This window comes from Diabrotica undecimpunctata, chromosome 3 (genome assembly GCF_040954645.1).
Source record: "Diabrotica undecimpunctata isolate CICGRU chromosome 3, icDiaUnde3, whole genome shotgun sequence".
NCBI classification, from domain to species: Eukaryota; Metazoa; Arthropoda; class Insecta; order Coleoptera; family Chrysomelidae; genus Diabrotica; species Diabrotica undecimpunctata.
In genome coordinates, this window is record NC_092805.1 from 62,984,199 (window position 1) to 63,008,955 (window position 24,757).

Sequence of the window (24,757 nt, forward strand, 5' to 3'; positions counted from 1 at the left end):
CACACGCACACACACGCACACACGCGCACACGCACGCGCACACGCACGCGCACACACACGCACACACGCACACACGCAAACACGCACACACGCACACACGCACACACGCATAAACGCACACACGCACACACGCACACACGCACAAACGCACACACGCACACACGCACACACGCACACACGCACACACGCACACACGCAATCACGCACACACGCACACACGCACACACACACGCACACACGCACACACGCACACACGCACAAACGCACACACGCACACACGCACACACCCATACACGCACACACGCACACACGCACATGTATAAATACCTCGGAATAAAGCAAGCGAGACAATTTTACCACAAACAAATAAAAACTAAGTTAACTCTCAGTAAACAAGAAAGAACGACATGACTGGGGTATGTCTTCATCTGTATTTGTTATGATTTTGGTCTTGCTGTAATTCATATTAAGGCCTATCTTTCCAGCTTCTACGTCCAGTTTTTTCATCATTTCAAATAATTCTTCTTTTTTATCGGTTATGAATTCGATGTCATCAGCGTACATTAGATGGTTCAAGCGTTGTCCACAAATGTTTATACCTTTTTCTTCTCATTCTAATCTATTAAAAATATCTTTCAGAGCCTGATTGAAAAGTTTTGGTGATATTGTGTCGCACTGTCTCACGCCTCTATTTAGTTGTATTGATTTTGTTCCTTCACATACTTTAATTGTTGTTTTGGCTTCCTTATATATATTAGCTATTAGTTCCGTATATCTATGGTCAATTCTGCTGTTAATCAAAGAGGTTTTCACTGCCCAATGTTTGACACTGTCGAAAGCCTTTTCGAAATCTATGAACGCTATATATAGAGGAATGTGGTATTCATTTGCTTGTTCTATAAATATTTTCATACTTAGTAAATGGTCACTTGTGCTGAATCTTTTTCTAAAACCAGCTTGTTCTTTCGACTGGTATCCGTCGAATTTTGTCGTTAATCTATTGGTTAAATTTTTTGTTAGGAGTTTATACATTACATTGAGGAGTGTTATAGGACGGTAGTTTTTTAAATCTGCTTTATCTCCTTTCTTGTGTAGGATAATGGTTACGGATTCCTTACAGTTGTTTGGGATTCTTTTTTCTTTTAATATCTTGTTAAAAAGGGAATGATTAATTACCACTTTTCCACCCTATTTCAGCATCTCTGCAGTTATTCCATCTTTTCCAGGCGATTTGATGTTTTTCATTTCTTTCAATGCCTTCTTTATTTCTAATTTGCTTATTTCTGGCTGTAGCTCTGAGTTGACATTTTTTATTTTATCCTTAAGTTTTTTTTTTTAATTTCTTCTGATGGTTCCTTTTTTGTTTTATATAATTCTGAGTAGAAATGATGGATACTATTTATGATGTCATCTTAATGTTTGTTTCTACTCCGTTTACATCTTTTATTTTTTTTATTTCACACTTACCTAATTTCGGTCTTAAGCATTTCATATTTTTGTTGTTCTGTATTACTTCTTCTATTTGTATTTCTTGTTCTTTTCTCTTATTTTCTTTTATCATTCTGCTTATTGTTTTATTGATTTCTACATGTTCTATAGATTTCCTTTTGCCTTCTTCGTTCAGCTTTCTTCTTTTATCCATAGGCTTCTTTGTTTCTGTTGATATATAGTTGTTCTTTTTTAGATCCTTTTTTGCTATTTCTTTTCCTGATGTAACCATCGTTGCTGTGCTGTAAGTATGTTGTCTATTTCGTCTATATCTTTATCATCACTGTCTAATTTTTGGGTAAGTTGTTCTTTTAATAGGTTTTTGTATATCTCTTTATATTGCCCTAGTTTGTTTCTATCTACTAGATTCCAGTTTCTAATAATTTTTTGCTTTCTAATATTTATTTATTTTCTTTTCTAATTATTGCTTTCATAACAATTTAAATTTTGATAATTAATATTGTAAATCTTATGACAGCTAGTTTTATCATTTTTGAGATTGTTTTGTTGTGTTTTTTTAAAAAAGATTAACCTCTTTATGAATAGTTTTATTTAAAAAGATATTTTTAATTGTAATAATTTATTTCTACCACAGTTATAGCCCAGTAACAATTGTAAGTTTTGTAGCATCTCCCGAGTTTATAAACGGATGACATGTAAGTTTTCTGTGTTATTTCTGTATACATTTTTGAAACTATTTATATCATATAATTTTTGTGCCATCTGTATTTTGTAACTGTTTGTGTTGAGACAGTAATAAATGTTTAATTTATTTCTCTGAACCATTTTGTCTTTTTATTTTAGAAAAGTCTCCTAAACTCTTTTTGTGTTTTTTTAGGACGGAAGAACCTTTTCTTTCCTCCAGCAGGAAGTTTTCTCAAAGCGGCGTCCCATTTCAAATAGCTAGAGGGAACTCTTGTGTATTGTTTGTCTGTTTGTTCCAGGAGATTCATGTAAGTTCCCATTTGTTTCATTTTTGTGTAGTTGCCCCAATCTAACCCCCTTGCCATTCACCTATCCACGACCCAGCTCTCCAAATAAGCAATGAGTGCCATTCGCACGAATATCGTTAATTTTGCTTGCCCTATCTCCACCCCAGTAACTTCTTTCCCAATTTTCAATCCTCTATAATTATACCCTATGTGGTAGGCAAAATATTTCGTTACAATTTGGCGCACATCGTGGGGACTTTGTTAGCTTTTGAATATTCCTGTATCTGATGCCAAAGTGACATCAATTTTTATTGCCTATAAGTAGTCTTACCAAAGTTATAGATAGATCCCTCTCCCACAAGCTATTCCTTTGTTTTCAACTTTCCCCTTGTTTTCTTCCATTTATATGAAACCCCTCTTTCAGATAGTCCCCCCTCGTCACACAAACAGTGTTGTACATGTATTGTATATCGACATATGTATTTGTTGTATATTAATATGTTATGTATTGTTTTTGATTTCATGTACTGTAGAAATGTTTGTATATATATTATGATATTGTAGATTTTATGTGTATTGGAAATGAAAGCAAATATTTGAGATTGAATATTTACATATGAATTATAGATGTGTTGATATTAAAATGATTTTTAAAAAGTTATTAACAGTAACAAATAATACCGTTATTGTTGCATTTATTTTTAATTGATTTGACAGACTTTACAGAATAATCGGTTTTTGTAATTTTTGTTTTGTTCGGTGATTTTGAGTAAATGTTTGTATTGTTTATAGTGACTTTTGTTTGAGCTGATGAGTATAGTTGTGTTTTGTCCTATGTGTCTAATTAACCATCTCTGACGGTGTATTTTATGCCGCGGGTTAGTTGGAGTTTGTGAACGAGAAGTAGTCGTAGAGAAGATTCGACCAATTGTAGTCTCAGTAGACGACTGTTGTGTTTTGTGTTTCCTTTCTTGTATCTGAATGACGCAAGTGTAATATTTGTGATCAAAAGATGCTGTTTAGAGTTGTCTAGGAGCAGTCTTATTTAGTTTAGTTTTCGGAACAATGGTTGGTTATTTTTGAGTTATTTTGTGTAGCTCACTCAAAAGGTCAAGTTTTCAATATTATTAGTATTTATCTTCCCTTGTATGTACAGTTTATGTTGTTTGTTGTTTGCATGTTGTCCCATGTTGTCCCATGTTGTTGCAAACCATTTTTTTTAGTCCTTGTTAGTGGAAGTGTAAACTTTTGAGAGACAGGTTAGAGACCTCTTTTTTGTTTACCAACTGATTACTATGTCAAGAGCAGACGTTGAGGCAAATTGGATGAGTTTTGGATTCCAATGCACTGAGTGCAAGTGAGGCTTACTATCAGGTGATAAATGGAAACGGTTGTTTCTTAAAATAGTCATATTTTCCACTAGTTGTTGAGTTTGATATTAGTTGTTTTGTGTGTTTGCTTTCATCCAATTTTTAAAAAATGAAGTCTACACAGGTAAATCATTTGAAATCAGGAGAGTTATCTTATGAGATTTTCATAAGAGGTTTTGATGTCCCAAATAAGACAGTTGATAATAAACAAAAGATGTTAAAGGCTTTGTTAGCCAAGGAGGCCAAGTTGTCTTCAAGTTTAGTCGATTTGGTTAATAATGTAGTAGATTCTAAGAAGGAGTTGACTGAGATCATGTTAATTATAGAAGATTTATATAGTAGTGCTAAATCAATGAATGTAGAATCAACAAAAACTGATTTTGCTAGATTTGAGCCAAGGTCTACACATTTAGATACCAGATTAGAAAATTTCCCTACTAATGATGTTGAGAAGGAAGTAATAAAGTTTGTCGAAGAGTGTAAAGATGATTTGTTGGTGTTAAAGTGTAATGTGTTAGAAAAAGAGGAAATGTTTAATGAATTAGCGAAACAATCCACTAGTAGCCCAGTCCTAGCCCCTATAGTTCCTAATTGTACAGTCCCAGCCCCAATAATACAGGTTTCAACTCCTGTTATAATAATAAAAGAATAAAAAAACAAAATAAAAATATATCAAAACAAAATTTATGTATCCATAAAAATATTAGGTATATGTAGTACTATCATTGATAACTGATAACAAGAAAATTTTGACTATGAATCTACAATCAATAATAATTAAAATTCAGTAAAATTTTAACAATAAACACAGCTGGCTTCTGGCTAATTGGCTCTGCCAAAGCCATTTTTTAGAAAAAAAAATCTGTTATTATTTCTGATTTGCATATAAAATTCCATGGCGAAAGTAAAGCCCTACCCACATTTTTAGAAAAGGTTAGAGATTCTGCTAGGTCTAGGAATATTTCCGAAGACATCCTATTTCGTTGTTCAGCCATTGAATTATTTGAAGGTAATGCTGCTGTTTGGTATAGAAGTGTTAGAGATAAAATTAATAGTTGGGATGAGTTGGTAGCCCTACCTAAATCTGCTTTTTTGTTCCCAGATTATAATGATAATCCCTTAGATGAAATTAAGAGTAGGAAACAGAAAAAGAATTAATCCATAACCATTTATTCGGCAGTAATGGAAAACCTTTTTAAACGTTAATAAACATACCCAAGTGAAGCCCAAAAGGTGAAGATAATGAGAAAAAATATTTAGGTGGATTACATTCCACTAATAGGCCTGCAAGATTTTACTACAGTTGAAATGTTAGTAACTACTATAAAACGTTTGGAGCAGAATGTCCTGCCCTTGTTGCAGTCTACTAAGGATCTTGCTGGTATTTCACTTGATGATTCAGAAAATCCCAAAGAACAGGTTCATGTGATTGATAATCACAATAAGCAAGACAAAAGTAAGGTAGGTAACAGACATGACAGAGAGAATAATTCTTGTAGGAGACCCAATCCTAAACATAGGTATGAAAATGATAGACCCAGTCCACCAGAAAATACTGAAGTAAGATATCAGTCTTTTTCATCCCCTCCTCCATTGATGCAGGCTTTCTCATCCCCACCTCAAATGATGCAGTCTTTCTCATCCCCACCTCCAATGATGCAGTATTTTTCATCCCCACCTCCATTAATGCAGTCTCCCCCTTATCAAGCTCCCAGAAACCCGAAAAAGATTGTTTATTTCAATAATTGTAATAGGCCCGGTCATATCTCCCGTGATTGTAGGAGCAAGCAAATATCTTGTTCTCGTTGTGGTCATAAAGGTGTATCTATCTCTTCTTGTCCCCACTGTTGTATTTCGAATAGATCTAAGACAGATAGACCTTACAGGTCATCGTTGAACCCAATTTTTGAAAAGATAGATTTTGATAGTCGTCCTCATGTTAGTATTTCCAATTTCTCTAGAAACTTTGTAGTTCTTTTGGACAGTGGTTGCTCTACATCCGTTGTAGGTTCCGCTAGAGTTGAATTTTTCGATTCCCAAGAAATTAAATATAATCCCACATCTACTAAGCATGTCTGTTTAGCAGATGGTTCGAATAAATCAGTTGTTGGTACCATTGATCTTCCAATAGAGGCTGATGGTGTTTGTCATATGGTGAAATTTTTTGTGGTACCTACTGTCCCTTACAATTTCATTTTGGGAAATAATGTTATGTTTCAATTCTCATTGTTATTAAACTTTGAGGATGGAACATGTCATTCTTCCCGAAGAAATAATAAAATAGAAACTTTGTATTCCGTAGACTTGTTTTCTACCACTGAGAGGAATATGGCAAAGTCAGTAGTAAATTCTTTAAGAGAAGTCTCTAGTTCTAAATATATTGGAATAACCAACAAAATAGAAATAGTTATTGACACAGGTGATGCCAAACCATTTAAAAAAAGACAATATCCTTTGTCCCCATATATGAATAAAATAATACATGAAGAGTTAGATGAAATGTTAAGATTAGGAATAATTGAACCAGCACAATCATGGTCAAGTCCAGTACTGTTAGTTAAAAAGAAGTCAGGAGAATATAGGTTTTTTTTATGGTTGTTCATTAAATGAGGTTACAGTTCATGATAGTTATCCCTTGCCCCAGATAGATAAAATTCTATCATTGCTTAGAGGAGCTAAATGCATTAGCTCTATTGATTTGAGAAAAGCATTTTGGCAAATCCCACTTCATCCTGACTCAAGGAAAAAGACAGCCTTCAATGTTTCCGGTAGGGGTTCTTTCCAGTTCACTTCTGTTCCCTTTGGTTTGTGCAATAGTGTACAGATTCAACAAAGACTTGTTGATGCTATTTTTGGACCTGAATTCGAGCCCTACATATTTTGTTATTTGGATGACATTATAGTATGTACCCAACATTTGAGAAACATATTAAGTTGTTAAAGATTATTAAAGAGAAACTAAAGGAAGCAAACTTGATCATCAATATTGATAAGTGTGATTTTTTAAGTCGGAGTTAAAGTATCTCGGTTATGTCATCATCATCATTTTGGCTTTACAACCCTGTGTGGGTCCTAGCCTCCCCAAGAATTTTTTTCCAGTCGTCCCTATCCATCGCCTTCCTCCGCCAAGCACGTATTTCCATATTTCTCATAGCTTGATCTATGTTATCTAGGAATCTTGTTCTGGGTCTTCCTCTTCTTCTTTGACCAATAGCTCTATCAAGGAGCGTTTTTCTAGCTGGGTGGGTTTGCTCCATCCGCATTACATGGCCTACCCACCTCAGACGTCCTATCTTAATGTGTTTTACTATATCTGGTTCCTGGTATATTCTATAGAGTTCGAAGTTGTATCGTCTTCTCCCGACACCATTTTCATTTACAGCTCTATAGATTCGCCTTAGTATTTTTCTTTCGAAACATTCCAACATGTTTTCATTGCTTTTTGTTAAAGTCCAGGTTTCTGAACCATATGTTAGAACTGGGCGTATTATTGTTTTGTAGAGTTTTACTTTTGTATTTCTTGATATAACTGTAGATTTAAAAAGGAGATTAAACCCAAAATAGCATCTATTAGCCGTGAAAATTCTGCGGTTTATTTCTGCGGTAGTGTCATTTTCAATATTGACGAGCGTTCCCAGGTATGCAAATTCGTTAACTGCTTCGATGACGTCGTTTTCTATAACAAGTGGCCGTAGTATTTGTGGTTGCTTACCTATTTTCATGTATTTCGTATCTTGGTTATGTAGTTGGTAATAATTCTTTGAAGGCAGATCCAAAAAAAATCCTTGCTATGGTCAATTATCCTAGACAAACCAATTCCACTGAAATTAAAAGATTTATCGGTATGAGTTCTTGGTACCGTCGTTTATTAAGGATTTTTCCAGTTAGCCTCCCCTATAAATGATCTTCTTAAAGGTCATCGCAAGAAGAAACAGCCTGTAGTTTGGACAAGTGAAGGTGAACAAGCTTTTTGAAAACTAAAGAACTTCTAATTTCTGCCCCTATTTTAGCCCAGCCCAATTTTGATCTTACCTTTGTTGTGCAATGTGATGCATCTGACACCGGTCTTGGTGGTGGTTTGACAAAAACTATAGATGGTGAAGAAAAGGTTTTAGCGTATATTGGTAGATCTCTTTCAGAGCTGAAAGATACTCAGTTGCAGAGGGAGAATGTCTTGCTGTGATCTCGCTAACGAGAAATTTTCGAGAGTTTACATCGAGGGAGTCAAGTTTTCGGTCATTACTGACCAGCATTCGCTTCTTTGGTTGAATAAATTGTCCAATTCTACTAGTAAATTAGCCAGATGGGCCATGCGCCTAAGACAGCATACTTTTGATTTAATTCATAGAAAAGGAAAATCCATTTAGTCCCTGATGCTCTATCTCGAGCTCACATCAATAATCCAGCCGAAACTACCAAGATATTTGTTATTTAGAGGTCGATGTAAATAGAATAGAACCCTTGGTTCGATAATTTGAGATCAAAGATACTCCGATCCCCTCTTGATTTTCCACAGTGGAAGGTGGAGAATAATTTTGTTTGTAAGTTTATTCCTACCACCAATTCTTTTAAGGCTAATAATGTAGATTGAAAAATTCTTGTGCCTAAACCACAAAGGTTTGAAGTTATACAGTCTTGTCATGAGCCACCTACGTGTGCTCACTTTGGATTTTACAAACCTTTGTCCCGTATTCAGGAAAGATATTATTGGCCTTAGATGCGTTGTGATGTGCTTAAGTTTGTCAGGTCATGTAAAGTTTGTGGTGCTCAGAAGACACCAAATTATGTTCCATTAGGTAAAATGGGTAAGCAGAGAGAGGCCAAGTTTCCTTGGCAGATAGTTGCTATAGATCTAATAGGTCATTTTGTTCGTTCAAAGAAAGGTTATACGTGGTTATTAGTAGTTGCTGATTGGTTTAGTAAATATACGTTAGTCCATCCTTTGAGAAAGGCCACGGCTAAGAATATTGTTGAGTTTTTGAAAAATGATGTTTTCCTCATGTTTGGTGTTCCCCAATATGTGATTTGTGATAATGCCTCAAATCTGAATAATCTTCTCTTAATTGAGCTCTGTAATAGGTATAATGTTCAGAAAGTATGGTTTAGCCCAGTATATGCACCACAGTGTAATTTTGTAGAGAGGAACAATAGAACCATTGGAACGGCAATACGGACATTATGTGAAAGACCACGTAGATTGGGACAAGAATTTAGCAAAGATCAGACAAACTATTAACACAGCAAAGCATGAAGTGACTGGATATACTCCAGCTTTCCTTAATTATGGCCGTCATGTTCCCTTAAGTGGAAACTACTATGGTGTTGATCATAAGGATCAACAGAATCAAGATCTTGAGATAATTCCAGGTGACCGTAACATGTATGCTTCAGAAGTTAAAGTTCTAGATAAAGTTTTTGAAAAAGTTAAGGCTAATCTTCGAAAATTATATGAACGTAATGCTAGAAGTTACAGCTTACGTAGAAGAAAAGTCCAATTTCAAGTGGGTGATAGAGTTTGAAAAAGAAATAAGGTTTTGTCTTGTGCTGTCAACAAGTTTATGTCCAAACTAGCACCAAAGTATATTGAAGCAACCATTAAGGAAAAATTGTCACCAGTGGTTTATCGTTTGTCAGATTTAAATGGTTCAGATCTTGGTAAGTGGCATGTTAAAGATTTAAAGCCTTTTGTGTCAGATAAGGATAATATTTCATCCTCAAGTAATAAGTACATTCTATCCCATGTTTTGTTTTCGAGTTTGTATGTTGATTTGATTTCATCCCTTTGGAATATAGTTTCACCTTTGATAATTTTAGTACAGGTAGCCTATTTTGATTGGAGACACATGTGAGAATCACATTTTGTTGTATATGTAGGTATATAGATTTAGGGTCTATATCCTAATTTTTTTGTAGAACAGTTGCCGAATTTCCTGTCCCGTTAGGCGTATAGTGAAGATTAGCAGACGCCTACCTGCTGAGTGTAGAGCATTCTTTGTTTTTGTGTACCGCATTCGGTTCAGGCAACGAGGTGACATGGCTATGTCTGTCCGACAAATCACTTGTGTTACTGCTGTGAATGTCAGCGAGGTTCACTGCAGGACATAAGGTTAGTTTTCCCTAAGGCATAGAAACTCATGTCTCCTATAGTTCAATTGGAGTCAAACATTTCAGTCTACTCGACTTTAAAGAGTCTGGCGATCGATGGCACGCTAGCCCATCTCTTGTAGCTAATGTTGTTTTTGTTGTTTAATCCCAAACTAACCATCATCAAAATGTATTAAGAAGTCTCAACTCATTTAAGAGGTCATTTTTTGATTTTATTTTTATTGTTTAGTCTTTATCAAAAACTGCATAAAATTATCCGAGTTTTTTCATTTTCAGAAGGGGTTATTGTAGCATGTTGAAATTACTTAAAATATCGATATGCAAGTATAAAAATTTTCTAATAACTCCTAAGCTATATATAAATCTTATTTACATTCAAATCCCCCAATTCTCTGTTTACATTGTGAGGTAAAAGAAAAGATTTCCAAATTTCGGTTAGAATTAGGACGTTAAAATTATCAATATAATACGTGTTATTTCTACAAATTTAAGAGTAGTTTGTTTCAAGGTCGCTTTGCGAGATAGTTGAGGCCTGTTTAAAACAAGAATTTTGGTTTTTTTGATGACAAGAACCGGGGAGAGGTAAGGAAAACGATAGCCCGTGCCGGTATTAGATTGAGGTCGAGGGGAATTCAAATCAGGTTTGGAAGATGGCCCATTAAGACAGACGTCGTTATGTAGCTTTGCAGAGACTGGCAAAATTTGATGAAAATAGTGGACTAGACTCTATGTAATATGTCAGTTTAGAGAATAGTCACCACTATTTTTATTTTTTTAAGTACCTAAGAGATTTGTGTCGTTTAAAACAAATTTGAAATATGTCTACATTGTTCCAGTCCTTTTAACAGGCAGATTTCCAAATTTTGTGTTCGGTGCCAGCTTCAACCTCAAATGGTCAGTCCTATCGCAGTGTGAGATGTAGTTTTTTTTTGTTCGAGTGGCAGGAATTTTAGTAGTTCCAGTTTCCGACCCAGACATTATTCAAAGTGCATTACAGTGAAATCCAGGTAACTTTTTGTGTTTTAATTTTAAAGTAACGACAGACATTTTTTTTTAAATAATAATTGCTTTCATAACAGTTTAAATTTTAATAATATTGTAAATCTTATGACAGCTAATTTGATCATTTTTGACATTGGTTTGTTGTGTTTTTTAAAAAAGATTAACCTTTTTATGAATAGTTTTATTTAAAAAGATATTTTTTAATTGTAATAATTTATTTCTGCCATAGTTATAGCCCTGTAACAATTGTAAGTTGTTGAGCATCTCCCGAGTTTGTAAACCGATGACATGTAAGTTTTCTTTGTTATTTTTGGTATAAATTTTTGTAACTATTCGCACAAGTGTCGTTAATTTTGCTTGCCCTATCTCCACCCCATTAACTTCTGTCCGAATTTTCAATCCCCTATAATTATACCCTATGTGGTAGGCACAATATTTCGTTACAAAATCAATCGATAGGTAATACTTGCCTTTGTCAAGATTCTAAAAGGTACAAGATTGTGAACAAAAAGTTATTGTAAAATGTATAAAAAAACCTTTAGTAAAATATAAAATAAAAAACAATATAATAAATTATATAACCTCTTAAAGTTGTAACATATCTCCACTTCACCATTTTCCTACGATACGTCCATTTAAACATAAAAGAATGTTTCCTGTGATAAGAAAAAAAGGTGTGGACGTTGCGAGATAAAGTGGTGAATCGTGAAAGAAAGTTTGTGAAGTTGTTTGTGGCAGCAGAAAGCCGTGACAGTGTAAGAAGAGATCTTCAAATCCACAATTTGTAAGTATAAATTATTTGAGGCTAGGCTACATATGTTTTGGTACGAGACTAAACGAGATCAGGAGGTGTGGAGAAACAGCATAAGGAGTATCAACATAAAGTTTAATTTGATTTATTGAAAACAAAAGATAGGCCCAGAGATTCTGAGCGAAGTTTTGTTTTTGGATATAGAATTCAATAGACACAGTTTTTTTATACAAATTTATAGGACCGGAGAGAGCATAAGTATCAGGATCTGTTTTTATTTATACTGATAATTATATGATATGATTTTGTTTTTTTTGTAAATCTATTTTCTATACAGCTGGTATATTTGAATTTCCATGATATAATATATTGATAAAAGGTACATATGGTATTATTTGTGTATATTTTTATTCCTTTTTGTCCTCATACTTGCAAATACAACATAATTGATACTGAGCCACTGAAGTAAGTTCTGAGATCAACAATGTTATGGGTAAGTTCATCAATTTAGATATTGTATTTTAAAATTAAATTTTCCTTACCATAACAATATATATATATATATATATATATATATATATATATATATATATATATATATATGTATATATTTATATATTTATATATTTATATATATATATATATATATATATATATATATATATATTTATATATATATATATATATATATATATATATATATATATTTATATATATATATATATATATATATATATATATTTATATATATATATATATATATATATATATATATATTATATCAATGGTATTCCGGGTTTGACTCCGCGTTAAATGTTGTTGGTTTTGATAAAAACCATTTTGACGACGTTTCGGCAAGATGTTACTTGCCATTTTCAAGTCTCTCTGGATGGTCTGCTTCTTGTCGATGTTCGAGTGGAAGTGACGCTACGGGTGTTAGGTGGCTGGCTTTTGTAGTCACTGCGCGTTGCGCGCGCTCTTGTAATTGGTCCAGAGCGCGCGCAACGCGCAGTAACGACAAAAGCCAGCCGCCTAACACCCGTAGCGTCACTTCCACTCGAACATCGACAAGAAGCAGACCATCCAGAGAGACTTGAAAATGGCAAGTGAGATCTTGCCGAAACGTCGTCAAAATGGTTTTTATCAAAACCAACAACATTTAACGCGGAGTCAAACCCGGAATACCATTGATATAACATACAGCTCCCGCGAAAATATCAAAACTAACATATATATATATATATATATATATATATATATATATATATATATATATATATATATATTGATATGATCCGAAATGTATGTAAAGAAAAATTAATAGATAAAAAGAAGAATTATAGTTATAGCATATTTAGATATACGGTTTAATTTTATTGTGTTGTGAAGTTATATTGTTTTGTGAAGAAAAGAGATTTTTTCAATTTTAGATTTACAGTAAATTTCGGACTTGTCAAATTAGGATAGGTATTTAAGATTAGCTTGAGTAAACAAAATGTTATATTGATATATTAAATCTACCTGCATTTTTTCAAGGATTAATTTCGGTTACCACGAAACAACCCATTAAGGGTATTAGGAGGAAGTAAAAGTTCTTTGTCTGATATTTTTTTGTACACAAATATGGGAATTGGAAAGTGTTGGCGTTTGGAGAATGTTGATTGGTCAACAGAAAATTATGGAAGGGATTGAGAGACGAGAATGATTTTTGGAAGCGGAAAAAGCATCATCTGCTTTTGGACGGCAAATAAGGAAAGATCAAATCGAGAAGTGTGTGTGTGTTTTTAAACGTTGAAAGAAAAGTATAGATCTTGTGAAATAGTAGTGTCAGTAAGTTTTGAAAGCTGAATTGCCGGATGAAATGGGTGCAAAATTTGTAAGTACAAACAGATTATTATTCCAGAGAGATTCGTAGTTAAGCAGATAGGGGCAATCCAAAAAGGAGATAGAAACGTGAGTCAGGACCTTGTTTTGATCGACAGGACTGTTTTTTATAAGCAGAACCAGGGAAGGAGTTTTTCGATAGAAAGTTGATTAAAGTGAATCATTTTCATAAAGTGCAGAGAAAAATCTATTGAGACGAGACAATAGATTGGACTAATTTTTCCTATTGTAATTTTATATGTGAAATCTATATGATTTGGGAACATTTATTTCTAAGGGATTTCATTAGTTAAGTTAGTTCAAAGTATAAACCGTTTTAAAAAGTTTATTTTACTATTATATTTTAATTGTATTGCACAAATTTGAATTTTTTTTTTTTTATTTATTCCTTTTACTCCTCGTTTATTGAACACTATTGAAGGTAAAGGTATTTTTTGAACTCAAATAGGAACCCTGAGATCAGAAAACATATGAATTATGAAATTGGCGTCGTTAATAAATTTATTCACATATTCGTAATAAAATTAATTAAATAATTTTTTTTTTCAATTAGCTAATTGGATCATAATTAATTGAATTATTGTTTTATCATATTTCACAATTACAATACCATATTATGTATATATATATATATATATATATATATATATATATATATATAAATATTGATTTTAAATGAAACGTAATACGTAATTTTCTTCTGCTACTAATTTATTTATTATTAAATTTATATTTTACGTGTGCAATCAAGCACACGTGCCCATACCATAAACAATATTAATTGTAATTTAAATTAAAAGAATATTTACATAAAGTTTATCAAAGAAAAACAAAACTGTATCAACCCAAACAAAAGTTTGAATGTTTTTTTTTTCTGAAATTTTATAGTCGTTTATAGATTAGTATTTGCAAATCAAAAGCTTTTAATGAAAATTATTGAATATATACTCCCATTACTCGTGATTAATCTTCTTATTTCAAGAAAAACGACTGCAAAAAGTTAGTTTATTTGGACTATTACCTAATAGTTAGGGGTAGGAATTTTTGTGTTGTATGTTTCCGACAATCAATCTGTCAAAATATTCTCGTAGTGAGCGAACTGAGTATAATGAACTTACTTTAAATTTTCCTGTTTTTTCTGCACAGCTATTTGATAAAACAGTTTTTATAAATATACCCAAAATATCTTCTGAGTATATACCATACGATGTTTCTAATTTAACCTGTAATAAAATAGATTTAGATAATTTATGCAGATGACTTTACAGAAAAATAAAATTAAGGATTTGTAAATTATAAAAAACGATACAATATAATTAATATGAAAAAACATCATATATATTGTTACGTTTTTCTGTGGATTCAGGGATTAAGTGAACCAAACGTAGTTTAACTAACTTTATTTTAACTCACTCTACTACAAAAAACCAACTAAATATCATAAATTCTAAATATCGTTTTACAAAACAAACATAAATCTCATCCGCGTCGCTAATCTTATTAACTAACTCCAAAGCCGTACTCGCCGCCTAAAATACCAAAACATCTGTTCTAGAAATAACTGATCGTTGAAGGTGTCCGATATAACATACGAAATTCCAAAAAAAATATAGCGACGAAAGCATTGATAAAACAGCAGGTAGAATATTCGAGATGAAAAGAGCTTTGTTTCGTGAATTTCACGATCGTAGTTAGAGTCACGAGTCACATAGCATCACCCCCTTCTTTCAGGCTGTTCGCCACGAACAGTACCTAAATAAACCAGGTAGGTGGATTCTGCCTTTCATAACAAGTCATTTATCTTTTTAGTAACCAGGTACGGTCACTGCGCAGCTGAAATTTGGGACTTAGACCTTTCCTTCTGGTTGGTTGGTAGAGCCAGATTGCATCACCTTGCTTAAAGCCAACGGTAGTGGATTTATGATCGAACCTTACCTTCATCCGGTCACTGGTGAGCAGCAACTTATTCCTAGCGAAATCGTGAAACTTAACCAGTCCATCCTTCAGGTCACTGACATACTCGGTAGTCTGCCTCTTTATCTGGTAGATTGCCGTGTAGAAGATCAATGGAAAGCTTCATCTATCGACCTGTCAGTAGCATTGCTGGAGTATAACCAGTTGCTTCATACTGGGATATTCGGTAGGCTAGTAGAAACAGAGGCACCAGTTTGTCCCAGTCTCTCTGGTTTTTATGTACAAATAGGGACAGGTAGTTGTTGATGTTCTGGTTATGTCTTTCTACCATGTCGTCGGACTGAGGATAAAGCGGTATCGTTCTGGTCTTCTTAATTCCCAGCAAAGCCATGATGGTCTTCCAAATTTACGATTCGAAGTTGCGCCCGTGGTGGGAATGAAGAAGAAGTAAAAGCCTGTGTCAGCAAACGTCATTCTTAAGCAAAGCCGCAGCAACTGTGATTGCTTCTTGATTGGGTAGTGTAACTACTTTCGATCATTTTAAAAAAAAAGTCTATAGCAACCATCAAATACTTATTTTCCGATGTTGTTACTGTAAATGGTTCCAAAATATCGAAAGCAACTTGTTCCCATTGATTCCCGGTAACGTATTGTTATAGTTTTCCCCTAAGTCTCGTTTTTGGTCCCTTTGCATGCACACAGATCACATCGTTTGCACCATTCTTCCACATATTGACAATTAACCCAGTAATACCTCTTACTGGCTTTTACCAGAGTCATATTGGTACCACAATTCCCCCCGGAGTGGCTATCATGAAGTTCTACAAGCACGTCCTTAACACATGACCTTGGAAGAACAACTTGGAGCACTGTTCTTGTTCCAACTGGACTCTCCCATCTACGAGTGATGATGTCATCTCGCAGATACAAGGACTCCCACTGAAGCTAGTAGCCCTTCACTGCTTACCCATATTGAGCAATCTCCTGCCACTATTTCCTAGCTCCATTGTCCAGCCACTTACGGACTATTTTTAGATCTGGATGTTTTTTCTGTTTAGCCTGGAGGTTTTTTTTTAATTAGAGCTTCTTCGTCACTTCCGTCCTCTATAATTCTTAACTGTAGAATATGGCCCTCTCATTCTTCTTGACGCTCGCAAAATAGAGTTCCTCTATTTTCTTTCCGCTTCTCGAGAGGCCGTTGGTATTTCCATGACTTCTTCCTGTTCGGTGGCGAATTTCCAAATCATGGGTCTGTAGTTTCTTCAGTCATCGAGCTATCTGGCCCTCAGATATCTTAAAATTGAGGAGACATTGTAAGGCGAAATGGTCGGTATTTATCAAGAATCTTCTACCATAAAAGAACGAATGGAAGTGTTCTACTGCTTTGACGACCACCAATAACTCCTTTCTGGTAACACAGTAGTTTCTTTCTGCTTTTTACAGAGTTTTACTGAAGTATCCTATGACGTGCTCCTCACCCTTATTCACTTGGGAAAGTATCGCCCCGATGCCATTGAGGCAATATCGGTAGGATGAGAATCATCCGTATCAAGCACGAAATACCCTGTTCTTTCGGATATACCAGGGTTGGTGTCGTTGTCAATTTATGATTGGGTGTGGTGAAGGCAAGCTGATAGTCTGGTGTCCAGTAAAATGACAGCTTTTTTCAGTCAGATTATGGAGAGGTTTGTTAATTTTTCCAAAATATTTCACAAAGCTACGACAGTAACGCCAAATGCTAATAAAGCTTCAAATATCCTATTTGTTTCTTGGTATGGGTCATTCTTGTACTGCTTTTATTTTTGCTGGGTCTGCTGCAACTCCTGAGGACAAAATTACATGTCCCAGGAAAGTAGCTTTTTCTTGGAAGAGCTCGAAATCCTTTCCGATGATCACGATGTCGACGACGTATACCAGACAGGTTTTCCAGGTAAGTTTCCTAAGTACTAGCTCTATTAATCATAGTGGAAAAATATTTCGATCTAGTCAAGGCGATCCAGTAAAGAATATCGCCCGCCCAGATAAGCAGCTTGGTTGAATAAGAACCTGACCTTAGAAGAGAAGCAAGACGGATCTTTAATACGGTGAAGAAATCATATAAGACTAAACTGCAAACATAATAAGCCAATCCCATTCTCTAAAGAAACATTCTGTAAAAAATTATGTGAAAACACTGAAACTGTACCTGATAGTGCCAGGGTTAACAAAATTCTTAAAAGGGATAACACTAATAAACGCAAGTGAGTTAAATTGCTCAATGAGAAGTATACGGACACTGACAGGTGGCTGTAGAGTATCTGTTAAGTGTTCACTTCGTATGATAGACGCAACTGACTAGTAGAAATAATCAACAAACAAAATAAAGGACAACCAGAATTGACTGACTGACCTCTGAAGAGATCTTTGGTTCTCACAAGATCAGATGGGCTATTAAACCGTTTAAACCATATAAAACTGCAGGACCATTTAGTTCTACGAGGCAAGATAGTCCCAGGCTACCCCAAGAGAGACTGAAAATAATTGTGGGTCCCTTTGTCCAAATATTTAGGACTAGTAATGGTCTGGGATACATTACCAAAGTTTCGAGAAGATCGAGAGTCGCATTTATAGCAAAACCAGAAAAAACTGATTACACCTTAGCAAAATCATATAGGCCAATAAGTCTGACTTATTTATGTTGAAAATCGGTTTACACCAGAAAGAAGTCACACTTGCTGCATTTTTAGACATCGAAGGTGCATATGATTATACCTCTACCGAGTCAGTACATAGTGCACCGATGAGAAAGAAAATCAACAACACAACTTAGATGTTTCAGAGCAAAATAATATCCACAGATAATTATGAAGGGGCTATAAACTTGATGGCAACGAAGGAGTGACCTCAAGGGGGTGTATTATCACCAAAATTATGATAGATGGCGATATTGTAATAGTGACTAGGGGAAAATATCCTAGTACTGTTGTGGATCAGATACGATTGGTTCCTGGGGGCTGCACCAAAGGTAATCTGTTGGTTATATTTATCAGTGATATAACCGACAGTACCATATGGTTCAGTAATTTGATGGAAAAAAAGCAATTTGCAATCGTGTGAGACCTCTCTCGCCATCCTACAAACCAAATGCTTCTAAATATGACAGAATCCTTAAGTAGTACTAGAGCGGCATCTTTAGAGGCTATCACAGGTCTCTCCCCGCTAGAATTATATATTCCGGCGGTAACACTTATAACTATCCTGAGACTTAACACAAACAAAATTTGGAGACCAAATTATGTATTGAATAGTCATACAAATACTACTCTACTGGAACTATACTTCAATCATCCAGCAATCTGTCTTTTGCATGAACTCAGATATGATGACACCAGAACTAATTTTAACTGAGAAGATTTACATAATTAATATTTTAAAAGAGAGATTCCCAGTGGTTGGCTGTATACCATAGTTAAAAAAACTTACAATAAAATAAAAACCTCTTTTTGTAAAATGGTATAAAAATTTTATTAAAAATTTTAAAAATAATCCAAAATTGACATAAATTTTCAGAACGTTTTCGATCGTATCAGATAAATAACAGTGAAAAACGTTTAAAAGGTAGTTGATACTAGCCACATAATCGGGTCAGATGACCCTTAAATTACATAATTTGAGTAACGAACATTATACTTATTAAGACACTAGGTCGATGATAAAGGATTACATTTTTTATTGAAACGTACAATTTCCCAGCTTTTTTAGAGAAAGAAGTTTTTACTTCATTGTAAGTTTTTTTATGATTTATATTTCTCAAACAAGAACCCAGATAACACTGCAAAGGAAGACCTTAAGAGAAAGATAACGAATGTCAACTCAGAAATACTCCCTAACATAGAATCCTTCGAAATAAAACAAGCTATAGCACAACTAAGGAACAATAAGGCTCCGGGTCCAGATGGAATACTTGTAGAAATGTTGAAGGAGGGGAATGAAATTATTCTCGAAGAATTGAAAAACTTTTCAACGAATGTCTTCACAGAGGAGAAGTCCCAGATGATTGGAATGAAAGTTTGACAATACTTCTCTTCAAAAAGGGAGACAGGGGAGATCTCAAGAACTATAGGCCAATCTCCCTGCTGTCCCAAATGTATAAATTGTTTATGAAAGTAATAACCAACAGGTTAACGTCGAAGCTAGATAGCTATCAACCGGTAGAACAGGCAGAATTCCGAAAAGGTTACAGTACAGCGGATCATCTTCTTACAGTCAGAACTCTAATAGAGAAAACCAATGAATATCACTTGAACTTATATATTGGCTTTGTGGATTATGAAAAGGCATTCGACTCCATAGAACTTTGGGCAATAGTGAGAGCTATGAACAATTGCAGGATAGACTCCCGATACAGAATGCTCATACACAATATTTACAAGAAAGCTACAATGAAAATACAAATTGATGCGAAAACCAACGCTATACCAATCAACAGAGGAGTTCGCCAGGGAGATGTTATCTCACCAAAGCTATTCACACTTACAAGTGTGAATAGCTTTGGTGAATTCAAGTACTATAGACGTGTTCAAAGACATTAACTGGGCAGATAAGTCAGTAAATGTTAATGGAAGAAAACTGAGTCATTTAAGATACGCTGATGACATTGTAATATTCGCTACAAGTTTCGAAGAACTACAGACCATGATGACGCAACTATTTCAAGCTTCGGAAAAAGTAATCCAAAATAATGACAAATACGCCGAACATTCCAGAAATAACATTGAACGACATAAATTTAGAAACAGTAAGCGAATACATCTACCTGGGACAGATAATGAAAATTAACAAAGAAAATCAAACTGCCGAAATTACCAGAAGAATAAGGTTAGCGTGGGCAGGATTTGGAAAACTGAGTTGGATCTTGAAAAGCACTAAAATAGAACAGTATTTAAAAACCAGAATTTACGATCAGTGTATCCTCCCTATACTCACGTACGGTTCACAGACGTGGACACTCACCAAGTCCAATATGGATAAAATAGTAAAAGCACAAAGACCGATGGAAAGACCAATGCTCGGGGTGAGACTTATAGACAAAAAAACAAACAAATGGGCAACAAACAAAACAAATGAAGCAAAACCAAAGTAAAAGACGCAGGAGAACATGCTACCAAATTAAAATGGAGCTTCGCAGGACACAATGCCCGACTGAAGGATAAGAGATGGAACCACGAAATACAATGGTGGAGGCCATGGTTAGGAAAGAGAAGCAGAGGAAGACCACAAATGAGATGGGCTGATGATATTAAGAAGATCGGAGGACACAACTGGAAGCAAGTGGCGCAAAATAGAAGACACTGGATTGATTTGGGGGAGGACTATGTCCAAAGTTGGATTACTTAAGGCTGAAGAAGAAAAATAAGAATGTTTTTTTATTAACATAATCATACCATCTAGAGAACAAAAATCGAAAAATTAATGGGCACTTAAGATGGTTCAAGGATGGATCTCAAACTGCCCATGATTCTGGATCAAGAGTCTTTGGGCAAGCATATAATTATAACAAATCTTACAGTATAGGTCCGTATACAACTGTGTTCCAGGCCGAAGTTTTTACTTTGGTGGCCTAGATTTGATGGCATTCATAAAATCATGGATGGAGACCCCAAAGTAGAGAGAATGAACATTTGTACAGTATGCTAAGCGGCTATTCTGGCTGCAAAGACTGAACTAACCAAATCAAAACTAGTGGGAAACTGTAAAGATATCTCCAAGAACTTGGCAAAAAACAAGTAAGCGTCTATAATATGGGTGTTGGGTCATAAAGGGTTGCATGGAAATGAACAAGCAATTTTTTTGACAAAACAAGGATGGAGAGAAAACTTTGTAGGCCCGGAATCATTCTGTGGTATCACCAAAGATGCTGTATGAAACGAGGTTCTGAAATGGCTAATAAGGAATCATCGAAATGGAGAGCCACTCAAGAACAAATCTAGACTAATCAAGAATATTGATTAAAAATTCTTAAGTAATTTGATAACCCTCATGAAACGAGAGATTCAAAACGGTCACCGAAATGGTGACTGAACATTATATTTTGAGCAAACAGTTATACAAAACAGGTAAGGTGAATAAATCATGGTGCAGAAAATACAAAATGAGAGAAGAGACACATCTTATGCCGTTGCAATGTGATATGAGGCAGAAATAAACCAGCAGATATTCTAAAATTATGAATGAGGAAAAACTGTTGTTCTTCGATAACGCCAACAATTTTATTGGAATTTATTGAAAAAAAAACAGGGTAAGGTACAAAGGTCTTATAACCAAATGCCAGAGATAAACGTGTCTCGCCTGAACTAAGAAGAAGAAGTAAATATATTAACGCAATATGTGTTTTTTCACTAATTAAGAGCTTTATTTATTTAATAGTACCTAAATATTTACCTTTCCTTCAACTGCAGTGATACCCAAGTTTTCCTTATGTTTTCTATATATTTGTACAGTTTGTATAGTACCCCAATGATTTTGTAATTTTTTTCGTAATTTATTAACATCGGAGTTATAGCTTGTTTGTCGAATCACTGCCATTTTGTCTAAAAGAAATGAATGCATAGTATAATATTTTCCATATTTTTTTACAAGCATACAAAAGCATTTTCAAAATAGGATCAACGTATATATAACGTTATTGTATTAATTAAATCAGGTAAAATGGAATAAAATCTAAATGGATTTCAAATTGATATTCGCACTTTTCGAAATTCATAATTAATAAATAATGTAACTTAAACCGATCAAAGAATCATCTACCTAATTAAGGACAACATTGTTGAAAATGGAAGAATGAACTAAATGGAGAAAATTAGAGATAAAAGAGATAAAAGCATTGGAAATGTGGATTCATAGACGGATGCTGAAGATACCTTGGACAGCACTGTGAAAAGCGAAATGACGAAGTACTAAGGAGGGTCAACAAAGATAGAGAATTGCTAAAAAATGTTAAACATCGGAAATCGGATATAGGATATTACAATTGATCCTTAAAGGCAAAATAGAAGGCCATAGATGTGTAGGAAGAAAACAGGTTTATGGTTAAGAAACATTCGTGAATGGACTGAGATATCGAATGCAGGATAATTATTCCATGTGGCAGAAGATCGAGAAATGTTCGCAATGATGATCGCCAACGTCGGATAACTCTGATATGGCACGTGAAGAAGAAAAGATAAAAATCATTTAAGTTTAATACAAAAAAGCAGTAGCAGTAAAATTTCAAACACAAAAAGTTTTTAAATTAAAATAGTATGCAATAAAATTGGGTAAACCTGACAATTCAATAATTTATTAAATATAAATTACTTACAGCTGTAAGCTATGAATGGAGAAACGAAAATATTTTAACTAAGTTATTTTGTGTGTCGTTGTCATTATCCAATATTGGTGAGTTAAATAAGAGTATACTGATATGTACCTATGTACTTTTAATTTAATTAGTTAGAAATAGGATATCTTTAATCTCATTACCTATTTGTTTGAAAAGTAGATCATACTTCAAGTAAGTATACATGTAGGTACAATTTTATTTTCGCTAAATGTGCACAGATATTATATGACAAGCAGAATATTATAGAGTGATTTCTGTATAGAAAGAGCAAATCTGTGAAAAACGACTAAATTTCGATGTGAGAGGTGGAATTCGGGTTTTTGCAAAGTAAGTTGTGTCATAGCTTTAGCAATAATAATTGACTTATCCTCCCACTCAAATAGGTCGGGAAGATTAATATCTTCTTCTTAAAGTGCCTATCCGTTCCGGATGTTGGCGATCATCACGGTTATCTTTACTTTATTTATGGCAGCGCGGAACAGTTCAGTGGTAGTCGTGTTATACCACTTTCGTAAATTTTGAAGCCAGGAAATGCGTCTTCTTCCCGGTCCTCTCTTACCATTTACTTTCCCTTGGAGAATTAGCTGGAGAAGGCCGTAACGTTCTTGATTTCTCATTACATGTCCTAGATATTCCAACTTTTTAGTTTTGACGGTCATGAGAATTTCACATTCTTTCCCCATTCTACGCAGGACCTCCACATTAGTAACTCTGTCAACCCAGGATATACGTAAGATGCGCCTATAACACCACATTTCGAAAGCTTCGAGCCGATTCATAGATGCAACAGTCAGTGTCCATGCCTCCATTCCGTAGAGCAGAACTGTGAATATGTAGCAGTTCAATAGACGGCATTTTGTTTTTAATGATATGTCTCGACTGTTGAAAATGGTTCTCATTCTAACGAATGCTGCTTTTGCTTTTATTATTCGCTGTTTAATTTCTGTTGAGTGGTCCCATTGGCTATTTAAATTGGTGCCTAGATATGTATATTGCTCGACTCTTTCGATATTCTGTTAGTTGATTGTAAGATGAGCGTTTAGTATTGGTTTTTTACTAATTGTCATAAATTTGGTTTTCTTTATGTTAAGAGCTAGTCCGTATCTGTTGCTGACTTCTGTTATGCGATTTGTTAATATCTGTAAGTCATTCAGATTATCGGCAAAAACTATAGTGTCATCTGCATATCTAATGTTATTCAACCATTCACCGTTTATTAGTATTCCTTTCGCACAACCGTCTAAAGCTTCCTTAAATACCCATTCAGAATAAATGTCGAACAACAATGGAGACAAAATACAGCCCTGTCGTACTTCATATTCTATTGCAATTTTATCAGTTAACTAGTCTTCTATTTTGATTTTGGCCGTTTGATTGTAGTAAATGTTTCTGATAATTCTAAGATCTATGTTGTCAATTCCAATTTCTTGCATTAGAGTCATTAATTTGTCATGTTTTACTCTGTCAAATGCCTTCTGGTAATCTATAAAGCATACGTATATGTCACAATTCACATCTCTGCATCTCTGAAATAGCACCTGTACAGCAAAAAGAGCCTCACGAAATCCGAATTGTGTTCTTGTTAGTTGTTCCTCACATTTTGTATATATTCTTTTGTGAATGACCTTTAGAAATGTTTTAAGTAAATGGCTCATAAGGCTTATAATTCTATAGTCTTCGCACTTTCTCGCATTGGGTTTTTTTGGAAGATTTATAAAAGTTGACACTAACCACTCTTGGGGAACCACGCCCGTATCATATATACTGTTAAATATATTTGTCAACCATTTTATGCCATCATAGTCCATAAGTTTTAAGAATTCTGAGTGAAAATTATCAGGGCCTACTGCTTTACCATCTTTGGTGCTTTTGATGGCATATTTTACTTCTTCGACTGTAAATGGTGGTCCAGATTCGCAATTGGTGTTTGTTGTAATACCAGTGTTACCTC

At 34.4% G+C, this 24,757-nt stretch overlaps 1 protein-coding gene across 1 annotated transcript in view; it reads right to left on the reverse strand.

Moving 5' to 3' along the window:
* Positions 1–22,863, reverse strand: part of LOC140435622 (inactivation-no-after-potential D protein-like) — a 162,155-nt gene extending 139,292 nt beyond the window's left edge. The window contains exons 1-3 of the mRNA XM_072524360.1: positions 22,786–22,863; positions 21,867–22,015; positions 14,651–14,755 (exon numbers count right to left, since the gene is read on the reverse strand). Of these exons, the coding sequence (XP_072380461.1) occupies positions 14,651–14,755; positions 21,867–22,010 (249 nt within the window). The 5' untranslated portion in view covers positions 22,011–22,015; positions 22,786–22,863. The remainder of the gene's footprint in view (positions 1–14,650; positions 14,756–21,866; positions 22,016–22,785) is intronic.
* Between the last annotated feature and the right edge of the window lie 1,894 nt (positions 22,864–24,757).